The sequence below is a fragment of the Callospermophilus lateralis genome, chromosome 5 (genome assembly GCF_048772815.1).
Source record: "Callospermophilus lateralis isolate mCalLat2 chromosome 5, mCalLat2.hap1, whole genome shotgun sequence".
Lineage (NCBI taxonomy): Eukaryota > Metazoa > Chordata > Mammalia > Rodentia > Sciuridae > Callospermophilus > Callospermophilus lateralis.
Window position 1 is genome coordinate 110,953,425 of NC_135309.1, and position 16,402 is coordinate 110,969,826.

A 16,402-nucleotide genomic window follows, 5' to 3' on the forward strand; every position below is an offset into this window, starting at 1 on the left:
GGGGGCAGGCACATTTTCAGTCATCAAAAGACTAGGGGAAAAAAATGACTAGGGGACAGGGGCTGTGGCACAGAAGTAGAGCACTTGCCTAGCATGCGTAAGGCACTGGGTTTGGTCCTCAGCACCACATAAAAATAAAATATTGTGTCCACTTATAACTAAAAAATAAATATTTAAAAATGACTAGGGACTGCTTTGATATTTATCGGGAAGGAACCAAGGATCCTAGATGGTCAATAGTGTGTTCACAGGAAAACACTATACTGCCCCTAGTATCATGGTGCTTCTTCCAAGGACCAGTGCAGTCAAGCTTTCCTGATGCTGGCTGCAAATAGAGTTCTCTTGTAGAGGTTGGGCTAAGAGCTCAGTGAAACACCAAACATTATTTTAGGGAAACAATCTTTCTTTCCACTTACTCTTTAGGACAGTGATCCAGTCTATAGGCAGGGATGGCACTCTAGAACAAGTGACTCCTTTCAAATGTGAGTCATGTGCCATTAGTCATGAAGTCAGCTTAGTGTGTCACAATTGGCAACAAATGGAATAGAGTAAAAATGAATTGCAAATATCAGAGTAGGTCCCAGTAGTAAGGATGATAAGTATTGTTTCCTATAGTATGTTCACCAACAAGAGATAGAAAATATATTTCTTACCATGGGTCTCTGTAAAAACTTCTGATAGACCCTCATCTGAAGGACCTAATCTTGGTCCTAACCTTTAAGCTTCCAAAGTGACCACTTTCAACCACATTTTCCAAGATTCCCTATAAATGATTAAAAGAGCATGATAGAGAAAGAAAATCTTTAATTCTGCTAAATATTTAGAGGATTCCTTTCCCTTTCATATCTAATTTCTCTAATACTCATTTTTACAAGCACTTTTACATATTGAGATAGAAGTCACACTTTAAAATGTACAATTCAAGGTTGTTTTAAGATAGTCACAAGATTTTTTTGACCATTTCTATCTAATTCTAGAACATTTTCATCACTCCATACTCCCAAGAAAAATGTTCTGAAATTAGATGGTGATAATGGTTGTGCAACCTAGTGAATATCCTAAACACCACTGAATTGTACACTGCTAAGATGAATTTTATAGTATAATATCTGAATTATATTTTAATTTTTTTAAAAAAGGACCTGTGTATTTACTAACAATAGCTCTGCATTCTCTCTACACACCTGGCCATGGAAACTATTAATCTTCCTTCTATCTGTATACCGTGATCTATGCTGGACATTTCATATACATGGAATTATACACGCAAGACACCGTGAATCACTTTTTTCACTTAACATCTTGTTCTTAAGTTTTACCTGTATTATAGCATAAATCAGTATTTCCTTCCTTTTTATTGAAAAATACTCTTCAATAAAAATTGTATGGAATACCATTTTGTCTATCTGTTTATCAGCTGATGAACATTAGGTTGTTTCTACTTTGTGCCTCTTTTAAATATTGTTGCTGTTAACACTCAGGTACGGGGTTTTGTGGGGACATATATTTTTTGTATGCTTAAATATATGCTTGAGAGTGGAATTGTTGAGTCATCTGGTGATTCTATGTTGAACTTCTGAAGAACTGCCAAATTTCTTCTGAGGGTCCGCACCATGTTTTCCATATTTTTATTGGTGCATTATAGTTGGGATTTTTGTTGCATATTTATATTTACACATCATATAACACTATCATTTGGCCAGTGTCACTCCCCAGCACCTCCTTCCTAACCTTCCCACCTCCCACCCCTTGGTCCCTTTCTGCTACTGAGCTCCCTTTGATTTTTTTAATGAGATCCAGCCCCATCTTTCTTTTTTCCTCTCTAGCTTCTACATATGAGAGAAAACATACAACCTTTGACCTTCTGAATTTGATTTATTTCACTTAACATGATGATCTCTACTAACAAGCTATAATGTTTCTAGCACATTCAAATCCTTCCTTTTTTTGTGATAGCCGTCCTAATTAGTATGAAATGATATCTCGTTGTAGATTTGATTTGGATCCCCTGATAAGCAATGATGTTGAGTATCTCTTAATGTGTTTTTTAGCCATTTTTATATCTTTTTTGGGAAAATGTCATTTCAAATCCTTTGTCCATTTTTTTAACTGGAGTTATTCATCTTTTTATATTTTAGTTGAAAGAGGTATTTATTCTGGATACAAGTCTTTTATCCAATACAGGATTTGTGAATATTTTCTCCCATTCTGTGAATTGTCTTTTTATTTTCATAGTAGCCTTTAAAACACAAAGTTTACATTTTAACAAAGGACAGTTTTTTTACTTTTATCACTTATGTTTTTGGTCTCCTATTTAAAAAACTATTGTCTAATCTAAAGTCACAGAAATGTATGTCTGGTTTTTCTTTCAAGAGTTTTATAGTTTGGGCTCTTATATTTTATTCTTTCATCTCTTTTGGTGAATTTTTGTTTATGTTGTGAGGCAGGAGTCTGACTTCATTCTTTTGAATGTGGACACCCAGTGTTCCAGCATCAATTGTTAAAAAGTATTATTCTCTATTGAATTTTCTTGGTGCCTACATTAAATCCTAGGAGTAAATAAATACAGCTTCAGAGAATACCTGTTACAAAAGCCAAATTCACCTACAAGGCATATTTCCTTAACATTTTCTGTTCCTATTTCTGAAGGAAACATGAGAAATTAATTTTTCAAACTGAGTGTGCTTCTGGGTGTAAAGGGATGAGGTAAGTAGTACCAGAGTACAAAACAGTAATGTCCTGAAATTCTTTACAGGATGTAATCTCACACAGAACAAAACTGAATAAGAAAAAAGGAGGAGAAATGGAAATACTGAATAACACTGAACACCAGGGAATCAAAAGCTTGAGTAAGGAGAGGAGAAAAACACTAGAAACCTATCAACAGCTGTTTTACCTTCTACAGGTGAGCACAATTTATCTTTCACTATGAGTTTTGAATAAACATATTGTGTTTGTGGTTTATGGGGGATCTTTCCCCACACTTCAGCAATAATGACTTGCATGTTTTGAGCCCTTACCAAATACTAAGTGCTGTTTTAGGTGCTTTACACATATCATCTTACTATGATTCTGGGAACCAGGAGACAGTGAGTGCTATCATATTCGATTTGCCAGATGAGAAAACGGAAACACAGTTATTAAATGGTAAGGTGAAAGCTTTGAAAACCGGGCAGTTTACTTCAGGGTCCATGACTGTATTATACTACAGTGATCTGCAAAAATATGACTGTATTATACTATGTGATCTATAAAAACGGTATAGATCTAGTAATGACACAGACTGTTAACTATGAAAAAAAGCTAAAATAACTGTGAAAAACAGATGTTTACCAAAACCTGCCTGCCCTTATTTGAGAAAAAGAGCAAGAGGCTTGGGATTAGGAAATAATGAGCCCTTCGTATTTCATTATTTTCATAGCATAACTATGATATAAATGAATTGTAATTTTCCATTACTTCCAGAGTTCTGGTATGAACTATTAGATTTAATTGGTTATGTTTGCTCTTTAATGGACCAGTTCTTGTTTTGCTTGACCGTTGATTTACCCCATCCACCCTACTAACACATAAAATTAATCACAGAGGAAACTGGGTAGGTGATGGTAAAAGGTCCAAGCCTATGCTTCACCAAGAAAACTTTCCCATAAGACAAGAATCAGTAGTTCTTTCTTGTGAGAGTCCAGTGTCCCTTGCTGTGAGTCATTGATTCCTTCAAAGCCTGAAGAAGCCTGAATCTTTGCTTGAGGATGTCACTGATATAGAGAACACATGATAGAAACCATAAATAAGGATGCGTCTGTCCCAGTTGAGTGACTAAATGTTAGTTATGGTAGATGTTACTTTAGGTTCAAAAATTCTCTTCTTGGAATAATGAATGGGAAAATATCTTCTTCAAACAGATGTAGTTGCCTCAGATGGCCACCATGTGGCAGCATAGAAAGAAAAATAGAAATACTTAAAATTGTGGAATCCAAAAACCTTTGCAGAAAAAAAGGAGGCTCACATTAAGTAGGGAAGGTTTTATTTCTGATTGATTTCAATTAGTAGTCAATCACCAGTTGTAAATCTAATCTTAGGCACTTATTATTTTTTACATCCATGAAAATCCAAGCTTATGACTGGTTTAGTAAATGTAAAAATTTAGCCACTGGCCTTGGACTTCTTACCTTGTTGTAAATAAGACCTATTAATGGGAATGAGAAAAAGGACAGGAACATGGTTAGAATAACTCCATTGAGTTTTATGCCCCAAATTATCCCAAACTAATAGTCCCAGGGCAGGACCATTCAGTTGTATGAAGTGAAGTGTCTCTTATGTTTTTTTTTTCCACCTTTTCCTCTTTTTTTTTTTTTTTTTTTTTCTTTTTGAGACATTAACCTAAAATCAGTGTAGACATTTCAGAACAGCAAATGGGTTGGGTATTGCCCTTTAGCAAAGAGTCTCAACCACAGCAGCAGGTCAGCTAGTAAAGGATTGCTTTGGGTTCATTTCTTCAGTAGCAGCCTAAGTTTTGAAGATTTGGGGTCACCTGAGGAGAAATGGCAAATAGCCTTCTTTCTTTAGTCCTATAGTGAGCTTCCTTTCTCGTAATTTCCACCTGTTTAGTGTTAGAAAAGAATCATTACAGAGCTGTCAAGAAAATGTTGTTCTGAGCTGCTGCTTCATAAAATTTTAACCAATTATTATGAGCTCAAAATCAACCTAAGTAATAAGTAAAACAAAATTTGGATTTTCTTAAAACCCTTAAAGCCTAATTAGTTGCTATAGAGTATACTAGGTGAAAACTAGCTTTCAAGCATGTAAATTAAACATTTTCTTTTCTCATCAGAAGGAAGATGAAGCCAGGTATGGTGACACATGCTTGTAATCCCAGCTATTGGGGAGGCTGAGGCAGGAAAGTTGCAAGTTCAAGGCCAGCTTGGGCAACTTAGCAAGACTCTGTCTCAAAATTTTAAAAATAAATAAAAAAGCTTGGGAATGTAACTCAGTGGTAGAGCATTTCCTTAGCATGTGGGAGCCCCTGGGTACAATCCCCAGTACCAAAAAAAAAAAAAAAGGTGTGTGTGGGGGGATGATGATGAAGAGGAGGAGTCTTAAATTTTTCTGTATGAGAGTCATGATTGTGACTTAGTAGTAGAGTGCTTGCCTAGCATGTGTGAGGCACTGGGTTTAATCCTCAGGACCACATAAAAATAAATAAATAAAATTAATTTATTTTTAAAAAAGTGAATGACTTTTTTTTTAATTGGTTATTCAAAACATTACAAAGATTGCAGAATCACATCGATTACACATCCACATTTTTACATAATGCCATACTAGTAACTGTTGTATTCTGCTACCTTTCCTATCCTCTACTATCCCCCAAGTGAATGACTTTTTGACTTTAAAATCTTTAGATTGTTTTCTATATGAATCATTTCCTCTCGAAATAGTATTATATCTCTTTGAACCTCTGCCCCATTGGTGTAGCTGTTGAGGAAAATCCTATGACTGTGAAAGCAGGTGCTGAGTCTAATGGACTCCATCAGTGGATCAGGGCTGCACGTCAGTTGTTCTGAATTACTGTCAGTCTTTTAAAATCTCTTTTGCCAATTTTTTGGTCATGTCCTGGAATTTTCCTCGGCAGATCTCCTGACCTTCACCCCTCTCTACAACCTCCTCACTTCCCTCTACCTTCTCACTCCTCAAAGAGCAGCATGGCCATCTCATTGTCTTCACATATAACCTAGCCTTTTTCTTTCTAGTCTCAGAAGATGTTCTCTTTATTTATCTATCAATCACTCTAGGCCAGTCTGTATTGCCTTAGTTCATTCTTGTCAGTCTTTTTGGATACCAGATTCCATGGGCTCAACCCCTTCTTCTTTATATATATTTAGTAAATATATATAACAGGGTATAACAAATCCTATCATAACTAATATAGTTACCTTTATACTATAGTATTAATAATATTATCTGATACCTTTTAAGGTTATGTGTCAGGTATGTGTTTATATTGCTTTTAATGACATTAAGTCACTAAATAGCAAGGAATCAGATACTGCTTTCTGCTTTAATAATTTATTAACCTACAGTGTGTGGGGGTTTTGTGTTTTCTTTTTCCCTCTTTCCATTTAGACAAACCCTTCATACTTGGCTAAGCTGATTTTCCAGATGCCACAGAACAAATCAACTAAATTTATGGACACTGTTATTTTCACACTATACAATTATGCCTCTAATCAGCGGGAAGAGTTCTTACTTCTCAAGCTTTTTAAAACTGCTCTGGAGGAAGAAATAAAGTATGTATACAAACATGTATGTAAAAATACCAATGCATAGGTCCTTTTGTTAGTGGTGACTGTTTCAGGTTTACTAAAGTAATTTTTAAATTATTATGGTATGTTATTCGTGCATATTAAAATATTTGAAATTGAAATGGAATCTCAATGGATGGTTTCATTTTGGCATTGTTAGAACTGTTCTGCAGTTCAGCTTTTTCCCACAGTGATCCCTTTTCTAGGGCTAAAGTAACTTTTTATTTTGTATGTCTACAACTATTGGAAACCAAAAGCTTATTCACAATCAATGAGAAAATGTATTTTATCAAAACTCTCTAAGAAATAGAGCTATAAATAGGTGGGATGCAGATCATGATCATGATCGCTGCTAAAGTTCTTAGCTGCTCTTGCTAATTTATTCTCTCTTAGCTAATGTAAAGAATGTGCAGTTAACTGTAACAAATGCTCCCCCCGCCCAAAAAAAATACATGAGAAATGTCCTAAGCCAAGAGAGACCATAATTGGTTGTCTAATTTCTTGGGAGCTTATGCTCTGCTAGTTCCTCTGGGTTTCTGAAGCAGATGAGCCAGGCAGCCCTGCCCAGGGGGTGTCTGTAAGCTGGCATGAGAGATAATGAGGCATGAGAAGCATAATGCCCTGCAGTTGGGAGTGTGTGAGTACTAAATGAGCAACAAATGCAATGTAGCAGACTAGACAGATGGAAGGAGGCGCTCCCTCTAGGACTACTGAAGCAGATTTTATGGAAGAGGAGGAGCTGCTTGACCCAAAAATTTGAAGGAAAAACTACAGCTTTTAAAAGATGAGATAGAGAAATAGTTGTGTAAAAGGCACTCATTCGAGAAAGAGATAAAGCAGGAAAGATGGGCTGGGGCCAGATCACTGGAGACAGAGTAGAAGCCCAGGTATTGAGGTTCTGTTTACTTTCTGGGCAGCTGTGAACAATTTCTGAGCAGGGTATTGGCATGACCACATTGGTTTTCTTAGAAGACAGATCTACCAATAGTGTACATACAGGATGAATTGAAGCTACACAGGTCAGAGAAATGGAGTCAGAAGGAAAAAAGATACAGTTAGAATTAACACACTGAGTTTGAGCTGTAGGTGGAGAACACAGAAAACATGTAGGAGAAAATTGTAAATGTCAGATTGGCCCCTGGGGAGAAGGTACAGATTAGAAATTGAGGTCAGAGAACAAGTCCTAAAAAGAATGGTGGTTGTGCCAAGTGAGTGAATTCTGAGGGGACAGCATCAGCCAGTTATTTTGTTTGACCACTGGTTTCATCCCATTTATACATAAAATTAGTCAAAAAGGGAAAGAAACCAGAATTTAAAACTGGAGGAGAAACCAACAAAGGAAGTAAAAAAGAATAACTAGGTAAGATAAGAACCAGAAAAGGGCACTGTCAAGACCCTAAAGGGAAAGAAGTAGAGAAGGGAGAGAGTGGTCAAGAGGGAGGAGGTCAAGGGGTTAGACAGAGGGAAGAGAAAAGAAGTCATGAAAAGCAGCTAACAAGTCGAGAAGAGCTTTCTCAGCCATGCACTGTGCCTAGAAGCTGCATTGCAATGAGTTGAGTGAGATCTGAAGGTGTAGACACAGTTTTATTTGATCAGAAAGTTATTTTTGAAATATGATAACTGGAGATATTACAGTCCTTGTATAGTGTCACCCAGTATTGTTGATCTTGGTTCATTTTCAGTTCATACCTGCCTCCTAGATTAAAATTGAGGCTGAGACCTTATTTTTATTTTTTTATTTATTTTATTTTTAATATTTTTTTTTAATATTTATTTTTTAGTATTTGGTGGATACAACATCTTTGTCTGTGTGTGGTGCTGAGGATCGAACCCGGGCCGCACACATGCTCACCTAGCAGGCGAGCGCGCTACCGCTTGAGCCACATCCCCAGCCCCGACCTTATTTTTAGATCCTTAAAATGTTCAGATAAGAAATACATCTTACAAATAATTGTTTTTATTAAAATCACACCAACCTTGATCTTCATGGAAAAAAAAAAAAAAAAAAACTCTAAAATGCTCTTGCCTGCCAGGGAGACATTGTTGAAAATTCTATCCATAGAATCAAACCATTTAATTTTGGGCTGGGCTTTGTTTAGGTCGAAGGTGGACCAGGTACAGGACATAGTCACCGGTAACCCTACAGTCATCAAGATGGTGGTCAGCTTCAACAGAGGTGCCCGAGGACAGAACAGCCTGCGCCAACTTCTGGCTCCAGTGGTAAAAGAAATCATTGATGACAAGAACCTGATCATCAATACCAACCCTGTAGAGGTGTACAAGGCTTGGGTGAACCAACTAGAAACACAAACTGGAGAAGCCAGGTAACAAAGTCAGGAACAATGGTTTTCACTAACGTTTTCGGATCATTTTTACATATTCATTGATACTTATTCTTCAACTCTGTTAAGCCAAAAAAAATTTACTGTGAAAAGTCAGTTTTCAATTCAAAATATTCGCTCCTGCATATTCGCTCCTGCATATCTCATATTCTTGATCTTTTGGTCATCTTGATTCTAAGTGGTATTTTCAAACTTCAGAATCAGTGGCTCCCCAATGCCACAAATATTGTAATCTTCTCCCTTGTTTATCCCTCATGTATTACTAACCCTAGACCTAGATGTGGTATATGCTTTCTCTTCACCTGAGGAGAATCCTGGTTTAGTTACCAAGTGAGCAAGTTCTGTGCATAACTGTTAAGAATTCAGTTAGATGGGCTTATTCTGGGCGGTTATTTATGGATTTATTCAATCCTAGCTTTTAATTTCTTGCAAAAGTATATCTTGTAAAATACTGAAGATATGCACAGAGAATTATATGGGTGGTTGTCATAGCACTCTAAGAGTGAAAATTCAGGAAAAGTCAAAATATTTAGCTTTGGAGAATTTATTAAATGATTGTGATGGTGATATAGATGCAATTAGGAATAATACCCCATTATCTTTTTTTAAATTATTGGTTATATATATCTCACATATACATAGGATCTGTATAGAATGGGTATATACACAAATTGCATCATACATATGAATATATGGGTCCCATACACACATGTATAGAGGAAGACTTGGAAAGTTGGGCAGATGTATGAAAACTGGTTCTATGTATTGGTACTATTTTTTTAATTTACTTCAGTGTACTTTTTTTCAGTGATGAACATATTACTTTTAATAACAATTCAGATTTTTAATGCAAAGAAAGTAGGAGTCAGGGTATGGTTCATTGGTTTTATTTGGTGGTTGTTGTTATTGTTGTTGTTATTGTTGCTGTGCTGGGGATTGGATCCAGGGCCTAGTGTATGCTGCTTGGCAAGCATTCTGCCTCTGAGCCATATCCCCAGCCCAGTGGTAAAGCCCTTGCCTAGTGCACACAAGGCCTTGAGCAATCCAATTTCTGCACCATACCAAAAATAAATAAATAAATAGATAGATAAATAAATAAAAATTTTCTAATTTCAAAAGAGCCCAGAGGGTGTCCTGGAGTCCCTCCTGCTCCACTGGTGGCAGAAGGCATATCTGACACTTCACTTAGCAGAATCTTATTATTGGAATCAAGGGAGCAACATCCATCCAGTTCACTTACAAAAAAAACTGAACTGTAGAGCCAACTTGGCAGGAATACTAATATTTATACCTAAGGCTCCAGTTAATTTAAAGTGCTTGTGTTTTCAGCAAGTTGCCTTATGATGTGACCACAGAACAAGCTCTAACGTACCCAGAAGTGAAAAACAAACTGGAGGCATCCATTGAGAACCTGAGAAGAGTCACCGACAAAGTCCTGAATTCTATCATTTCCTCCCTTGATCTACTGCCGTAAGTTGGATTTGTAGCAACTTTAGCATTATTTGCTGAAGTTCTCAGAATCCTGTGTAAGATAAGCCCCTGCAGTGAAGATAGATGTTCTCCTCACATTGTGCTAACTATTTGAAGGAGGATCACATTTACCTTTTAAATTCACAACTATTCTCTAAAGAAGGAATGATATTTTGGTCATAGCCACAAACACTGCTCAGTTATTATCGTCAGTGGAAGTCCTGTGATTCCATTACCATCTCATTTTATGTTTACTTTTTAGGGAAACTGCTCAGCTTTAGTTGACTGGAACAATTGCTGTTTGTTTCTTCCTCACTTAGCCTTTTTCCATTATTTTCTTTTGTCATCTGTTTTGTATGTAGTTATGGATTGAGGTATATAGCCAAAGTACTGAAGAATTCGATCCATGAGAAATTCCCTGATGCCACAGAAGATGAGCTATTAAAGGTAGATTTTCAAGGGTACTCTCACCATAGCTTCTTTTTGGGGGTCTGACCAAAATTACCAACATACCATTTTGTAAGATTTTTTTTAACCTCATGTATGACTATTTATAATAAGCTGCAAGACTTCTCTTTCTAAAGACTATCAAGATTATTGATTATGCTAAGGTTAACTTAGAAATCTTAGACATGACTGCGGTTTTTTTGTATTAGAACATTTTGGGGGCGATTAGCATATTTTTCACCAAAGATAGTTTTGTTAACTATATTAGTGTACGGTTGTATTCACTGCCTTTACTTAATGCTTTGTTAGGGTACACATCAGAAAATGATCTGCACAGGGTGTGGTGGCACACACCTGTAATCTCAGCAACTTGGAGGCGTAAGGCAGGAAGATCACGAGTTGAAAGCCAGCCTCCGCAACTTAACAAGGCCCTAAGCAACTTAGTTGGACCATATCTCAAAATAAAAAAACATAAAAAAGTCTGGGGATGTAGCTCAGTGGTAAAGTCCCCCTGTGTTCAATCCTTCAAAGAAACAAGCAAATAAAACACGGAAAATGGTCAAATAATCTGCTTTCACTTGGGAAATATGATGAATATGCACTTTAATCAAAAAACTCTTAGATTTTTTCCTCTCTTAAAAATGGTATTTTTCTTTTACATCACCTCAGATTGTTGGAAATCTCCTGTACTATCGGTACAAGAACCCCGCCATTGTAGCTCCAGATGGCTTTGATATCATTGACATGACAGCTGGAGGTCAGATCAATTCTGACCAAAGGAGAAACTTGGGGTCAGTGGCCAAGGTTCTTCAGCATGCAGCCTCCAACAAGCTGTTTGAAGGAGAAAATGAGCATCTCTCATCTATGAACAATTATTTATCAGAGACATATCAGAAATTCAGGTGAGAGGGGATGTTAGATTTGAAGAAACATGCAAGAAGGAGGGCAAGAACAATGTGTGCCTGGAGCTGGTATTGTCGGGGCGGAAAACAGGGACCCCAGTGACTCCATGCATTTCTTCTATCAATTGCCACTGAAGGAAGGAGAAGAAAAGGAAGAGCAGGCTGGGTTGCTGAAGCCCAGGCGTTTCCTCCCCACCCCTAGTATTCCTGCCACACTGAATGCTTCCTGCATGTATGATTTCTGCTATTGGCAAAATGAAATGCTTACTCTTCCTGGTATGTTACACACTTGTACTACTTAGAATGAAACACTCAAACGAGTCAATTTCTGTTTTGTTGAACGTAAGAGGATAACTTTAGAAAAGACTAAATTGTTTTCCCGACAGGAAGAATTTGCCTTATCTGCAACAAACAACAGGAGGAAATGAAGTATTTTGAAAGGTTGGGAAAATCCCAGATTTTATATTTGTAGATGATTGTGTGTGCATGTGGGCTCTCCTGTTCTCAGCCTTTCTTAGTTATATAAGTAAGATTTAATAGTATTGACTTTGTGTTTCCAAAATATCACCCTGATCATTACACAGGGAGAATGGAGTGAGTCAGCAAGGGTTACTCCCCTGTCAGGAAGCTCTCTGATGAAACACTTTCATCTTGGCATTTGTTTGTTCTCTCGTCTACAGAAGATTGTACAAGTGTTACACAACTTCTACCTCCTTCTATCCTCATTAGGAGACTAATTGCCCATTTTTCAATTTCCTCTGGGTTAATGACGTGATAGTTCATGATCACCATCCCTATCTGGAAATTTTAGCCTTTTGGGAGAAAGTTACCCCAGTCCTCTGCAGCAAATTTTGGCTTTTCAAGCTGCTTGTTTTAATTCTGCTCAATGACTGAAAAAGTACTATCCATGGCCCATATTTTTTGCAAACTCTTAAATGTTGTTAAAGCTTCCCTTTCAGTTCCTTTTTTTCTTGAATTATTATCAGCCTTCTATAGATGGTTCCCAGCTCTTCATTTAAAAAGAAAAAACAACCCCAAACACCTCCCCTTGCCTCATCTTGAATTCATCCTTTTTCTCTTCCACTCATATCTATTCTTTGTGTTTCTCAATTTACCATGAACAATTATAACCAAAACAGAACAGGGAGACCTATTGTCATGGGGAGCATGATTCCCCACCACCACATGACTTCTGCCGTTTCACCTCCCCCAACCCAGGGTTGGGGAGGGAGAAGTCATTTCTGGTGGATAAGTCTTGAGAGCTCTCCTAGAGAGATTTCAAGGATGATTTCAGATGTCTGAAACATTTACAACTGTATAGAAAAACACACACACACACCACATGGGCTAAGGTCATTTGGAACTTCTCTTAAACTGACATAACAAGATGTTTGTCTCTTTTTCATATCTCTGTCTATATTTGCCATAATTTAAAATGGTAGAGGTTTTTACAGTCTTGAGTATTACAGCATTTTCCAAATTTATATGTATAGCTTTAATAGTCTTCCCATAGGCCTGCAATTATTGCTTGAATCAAGGAAGAATGAAGTAGTCTTAACTCCCATTTCTGTCAAGGCGGTAATTAGGGTGGTGTAGACCCAGGAACTTGTGCCATTTAAAGTTGTAAATTTGATAAATTACCTTCTGGGTTGTATTCTCTACAAAGACTTGATTCTCAAATCAAGAATTATTCATCTTAGGGCTTGAGATGTTATTCAGTGGTACAGTGTGTGCTTTCATGCACAAAGTCCTGAATTCAATCCTAGCACACAAAATTAGAATTAGTCTTGACATTATTTTGAAACATCCAGAAGTGTGTGTGTGGGTGGGTGTGTGTGTGTATGTGTGTGTTTTCCTGGGAATGAACCCAGAGTGTAATGCATGCACTCTAGGCAGGTGTTCTACCTCTGATCTACATCCCTCAGGGACCATTTTTAAAATGATAACATTTTAAGATGATGTGTCTATGATCTGATCACAGTGATTCATAAATGGAACCTCATGCCCCTTTTATTCTCCGGTTCTGTTTGAGGAGCTGGGTCTACCATCCAGAAACATGGATGGGCTCCCAAAGTCAGAAGCTGTAAACATCTCTTTCAAGGTGTTGGATGGAGAACAAAGTACTAGCCATCATTCAAAAATTCCTATTTTGATAAAGCTATTTAACTCACAGATTTGACTGTAACATTAGGCTTTTCTTTACCCTTTGTTAGGAATTATTTCAAAGAAGCATGTAATGTCCCTGAACCAGAAGAGAAGTTTAATATGGACAAATACACAGACTTGGTGACAGTCAGCAAACCAGTCATTTATATCTCAATTGAAGAAATCATCAACACGCATTCAGTAAGTGGGACTGAGGAGGGGGTGATAGACCTATGGTTCAAATGTCTGTTCAGTTGAAAATGCTTGGTCTCTGCAGGACTTGGGGTACACATGTGCTAATATTTGTATTCTTAATCCTTAAAAACTCTCCGCTATTTATTTTCTAACTTTTAGACCTTAATAAAAACTCCTTTCCCTAAACAATAAAGGTTACTTTTGACACGATTAATTTGCAAAGTCAGATTGTAAATATAGCATTTAGGCCCTGAATAGGGAAAAGCCCTGGAGTTCTCTCACTAGAGCCATGCTGCCTAGATCCACACCTGTTTCTCCCCCTTTCATGAGAATCTCGACTTTTCTATTCTTTTTCTGGAGAAGTGAGAATGTTCTCCCTATTTTGTTGTTTGGGTATATACTGTACTTGGTCCTAGCCAAAAGACCAAAAAGCAATGTAAGGTTCGGACATAGGGAGATAGAAAATAGGCTGTTCAAGAAAGACAAGAAACCACCAATAGTAGCCTCCTACAAAGAATCATTTCCACAACAGAAGACCTAGAATAGCCAAAGAAATACCTAGCAAATATATGAGAAACCCAAATCCCTAGCAAATATATGAGAAAACCAAAGAAATCCCTAGCAAATATATGAGAAACACAAAGCAAACCTCATAGTAAATGGGGAAAAATTGAAAGCATCTCCTTTAAAATCTGGGATAAGACAAAGGTATCCATGCTTTTCATAATTTATATAGTCCTAGAAATTCTAGCTAGAGCAATTAAATAAGAAAAGAAAAGAAAATGGATAAAAATAGGAAAGGAAGAAATCACTCTTTGCATATGATGTGATATCCTATACCTAGAAAAGATCCAAAGAACCCCACGAAAAGACTGCTAGAGCTAATATATGTAGTAGGTTACAAAATCAACATACAAAAATCAATAGTTTTCTATATGCCAATAATAAGTCTGCTGAGAAAGAAATCAGGAAAATAATTCACAATAGCCTAAAAAACAAACACAAAAACCCTAGGAATAAATCTGTGAAAGACCTCTATAATGAAAGTTATAGAACATTGAAAAAGACCTCAGAAGATGAAAAGACCTCCCATGTTCATGGATTGGCAAAATGACCATAACCTCCAAAAGTGATACACAGATTTAACGTGGTTCCCATCAAAATATTGATAACATTCTTCACAGAACTAGGAAAAAACTCTCCTAAAATTCATTTGGAAGAAAAAAAGACCCAGAATAGCCAAAATAGGTCTAAGCAAAATAAGCAATGCTGAAGGCATCACAATACCTGACTTTAAATTATACTACAGAACTATAGTAACAAAAACTGCATGGTACTGGCATAAAAACAGACACACAGACCAGTGGTAAAGAATAGAAGACACAGTCATCTGATCCTTGACAAAGGTGCCAAAAGCATACATTGGAGAAAAGACAGCCTTTTAAAAAAATGGTACTGGGAAAAAAACGGTATATCCATACATAGAAGAATGAAACTGGACCCTTATCTCTCACCCTTTATACCAAAAAAATCAAATAACCCAGTTAATAAATGGGCAAATGAATTAGACACTTTTCAAAAGAAGAAGTACAAATGGCCAACAAACATGAAAAAATGTTCACCATCATTAGCAATGCATCATATTGGTGCAGGGAAATGCAAATCAAAACTATACTGAGACTTCATCTCATAACAGTCAGAATGGCAGTCATCAAGAATACAAATAATAATAAATGCTGGTGAGGATGTGGAGAAAAAGGAATACTTTTACACTGTTAGTACAACTACTTTGGAAATTAGTATGGAGGTTCCTCAAAAGTCTAGGCATGGAAGCACCATATGAACCAGCTATACCATTCCTTATTGTTTATCCTGAAGAATTAAAATCATCATACCACAGTGATACCTACTACCCATGTTTATAGCAGCATAATTCACAGTATACAAACTATGGAACCAGCCTAGGTATCTATCAGTGGATGAATGGATTAAAAAATGTGGTATATATACACAATGGGGTTTTATTCAGCCATAAAGAAAATGAATTTATGTCACTTATGAGAAAATGGATGGAACTAGAGACCATTATGTTAAGTGAAATAAGTCAAACTGAGAAGGTTGAGGGTCATATGTTTTTTCTCATGTGGAAGCTAGAAAGGAAAAGGAAAAGAAAGGTAGGGATAGATCTCATGAAAATCAAAGGGAGATCAGTAGAGGAAAGGACCAAGGGGTGAGAGGGAGAGAGGGAGGGAGGAAGTGCTGGGAAGAGATATTGGCCAAATTATATTGCTGAATTGTGTATTGTGTGGATGTATCCCATTATTGTATACAACTATAATGCACTAATTTAAAATGTGGGGGAAAAAAGAAAATTTTCAAAAATTAAAATACTGCTCTATAATAAAAAAGAAGGAAGCTTTGAGCAAGAAGAGCTATGCAGGAGCTGGGGATATAGCTCAATTGATAGAGTGCTTTCCTCACATACACAAGGCCCTGGGTTTAATCCCCAGCATCACAAAAGAGAGAGAGAGAGAGAGAGAGAGAGAGATGCAGTAGGCATCACAATACCAATCTCAAATTGTACTATAGAGCTGTAGTA

At 36.8% G+C, this 16,402-nt stretch overlaps 1 protein-coding gene across 1 annotated transcript in view; it reads left to right on the forward strand.

Annotated features, from left to right (window-relative positions):
* Iqgap2 (IQ motif containing GTPase activating protein 2) overlaps positions 1–16,402 on the forward strand; it is a 283,578-nt gene that overhangs the window by 237,268 nt on the left and 29,908 nt on the right. The window contains exons 22-28 of the mRNA XM_076856095.2: positions 2,756–2,905; positions 6,124–6,287; positions 8,402–8,626; positions 9,974–10,114; positions 10,477–10,561; positions 11,231–11,463; positions 13,677–13,809. Of these exons, the coding sequence (XP_076712210.2) occupies positions 2,756–2,905; positions 6,124–6,287; positions 8,402–8,626; positions 9,974–10,114; positions 10,477–10,561; positions 11,231–11,463; positions 13,677–13,809 (1,131 nt within the window). The remainder of the gene's footprint in view (positions 1–2,755; positions 2,906–6,123; positions 6,288–8,401; positions 8,627–9,973; positions 10,115–10,476; positions 10,562–11,230; positions 11,464–13,676; positions 13,810–16,402) is intronic.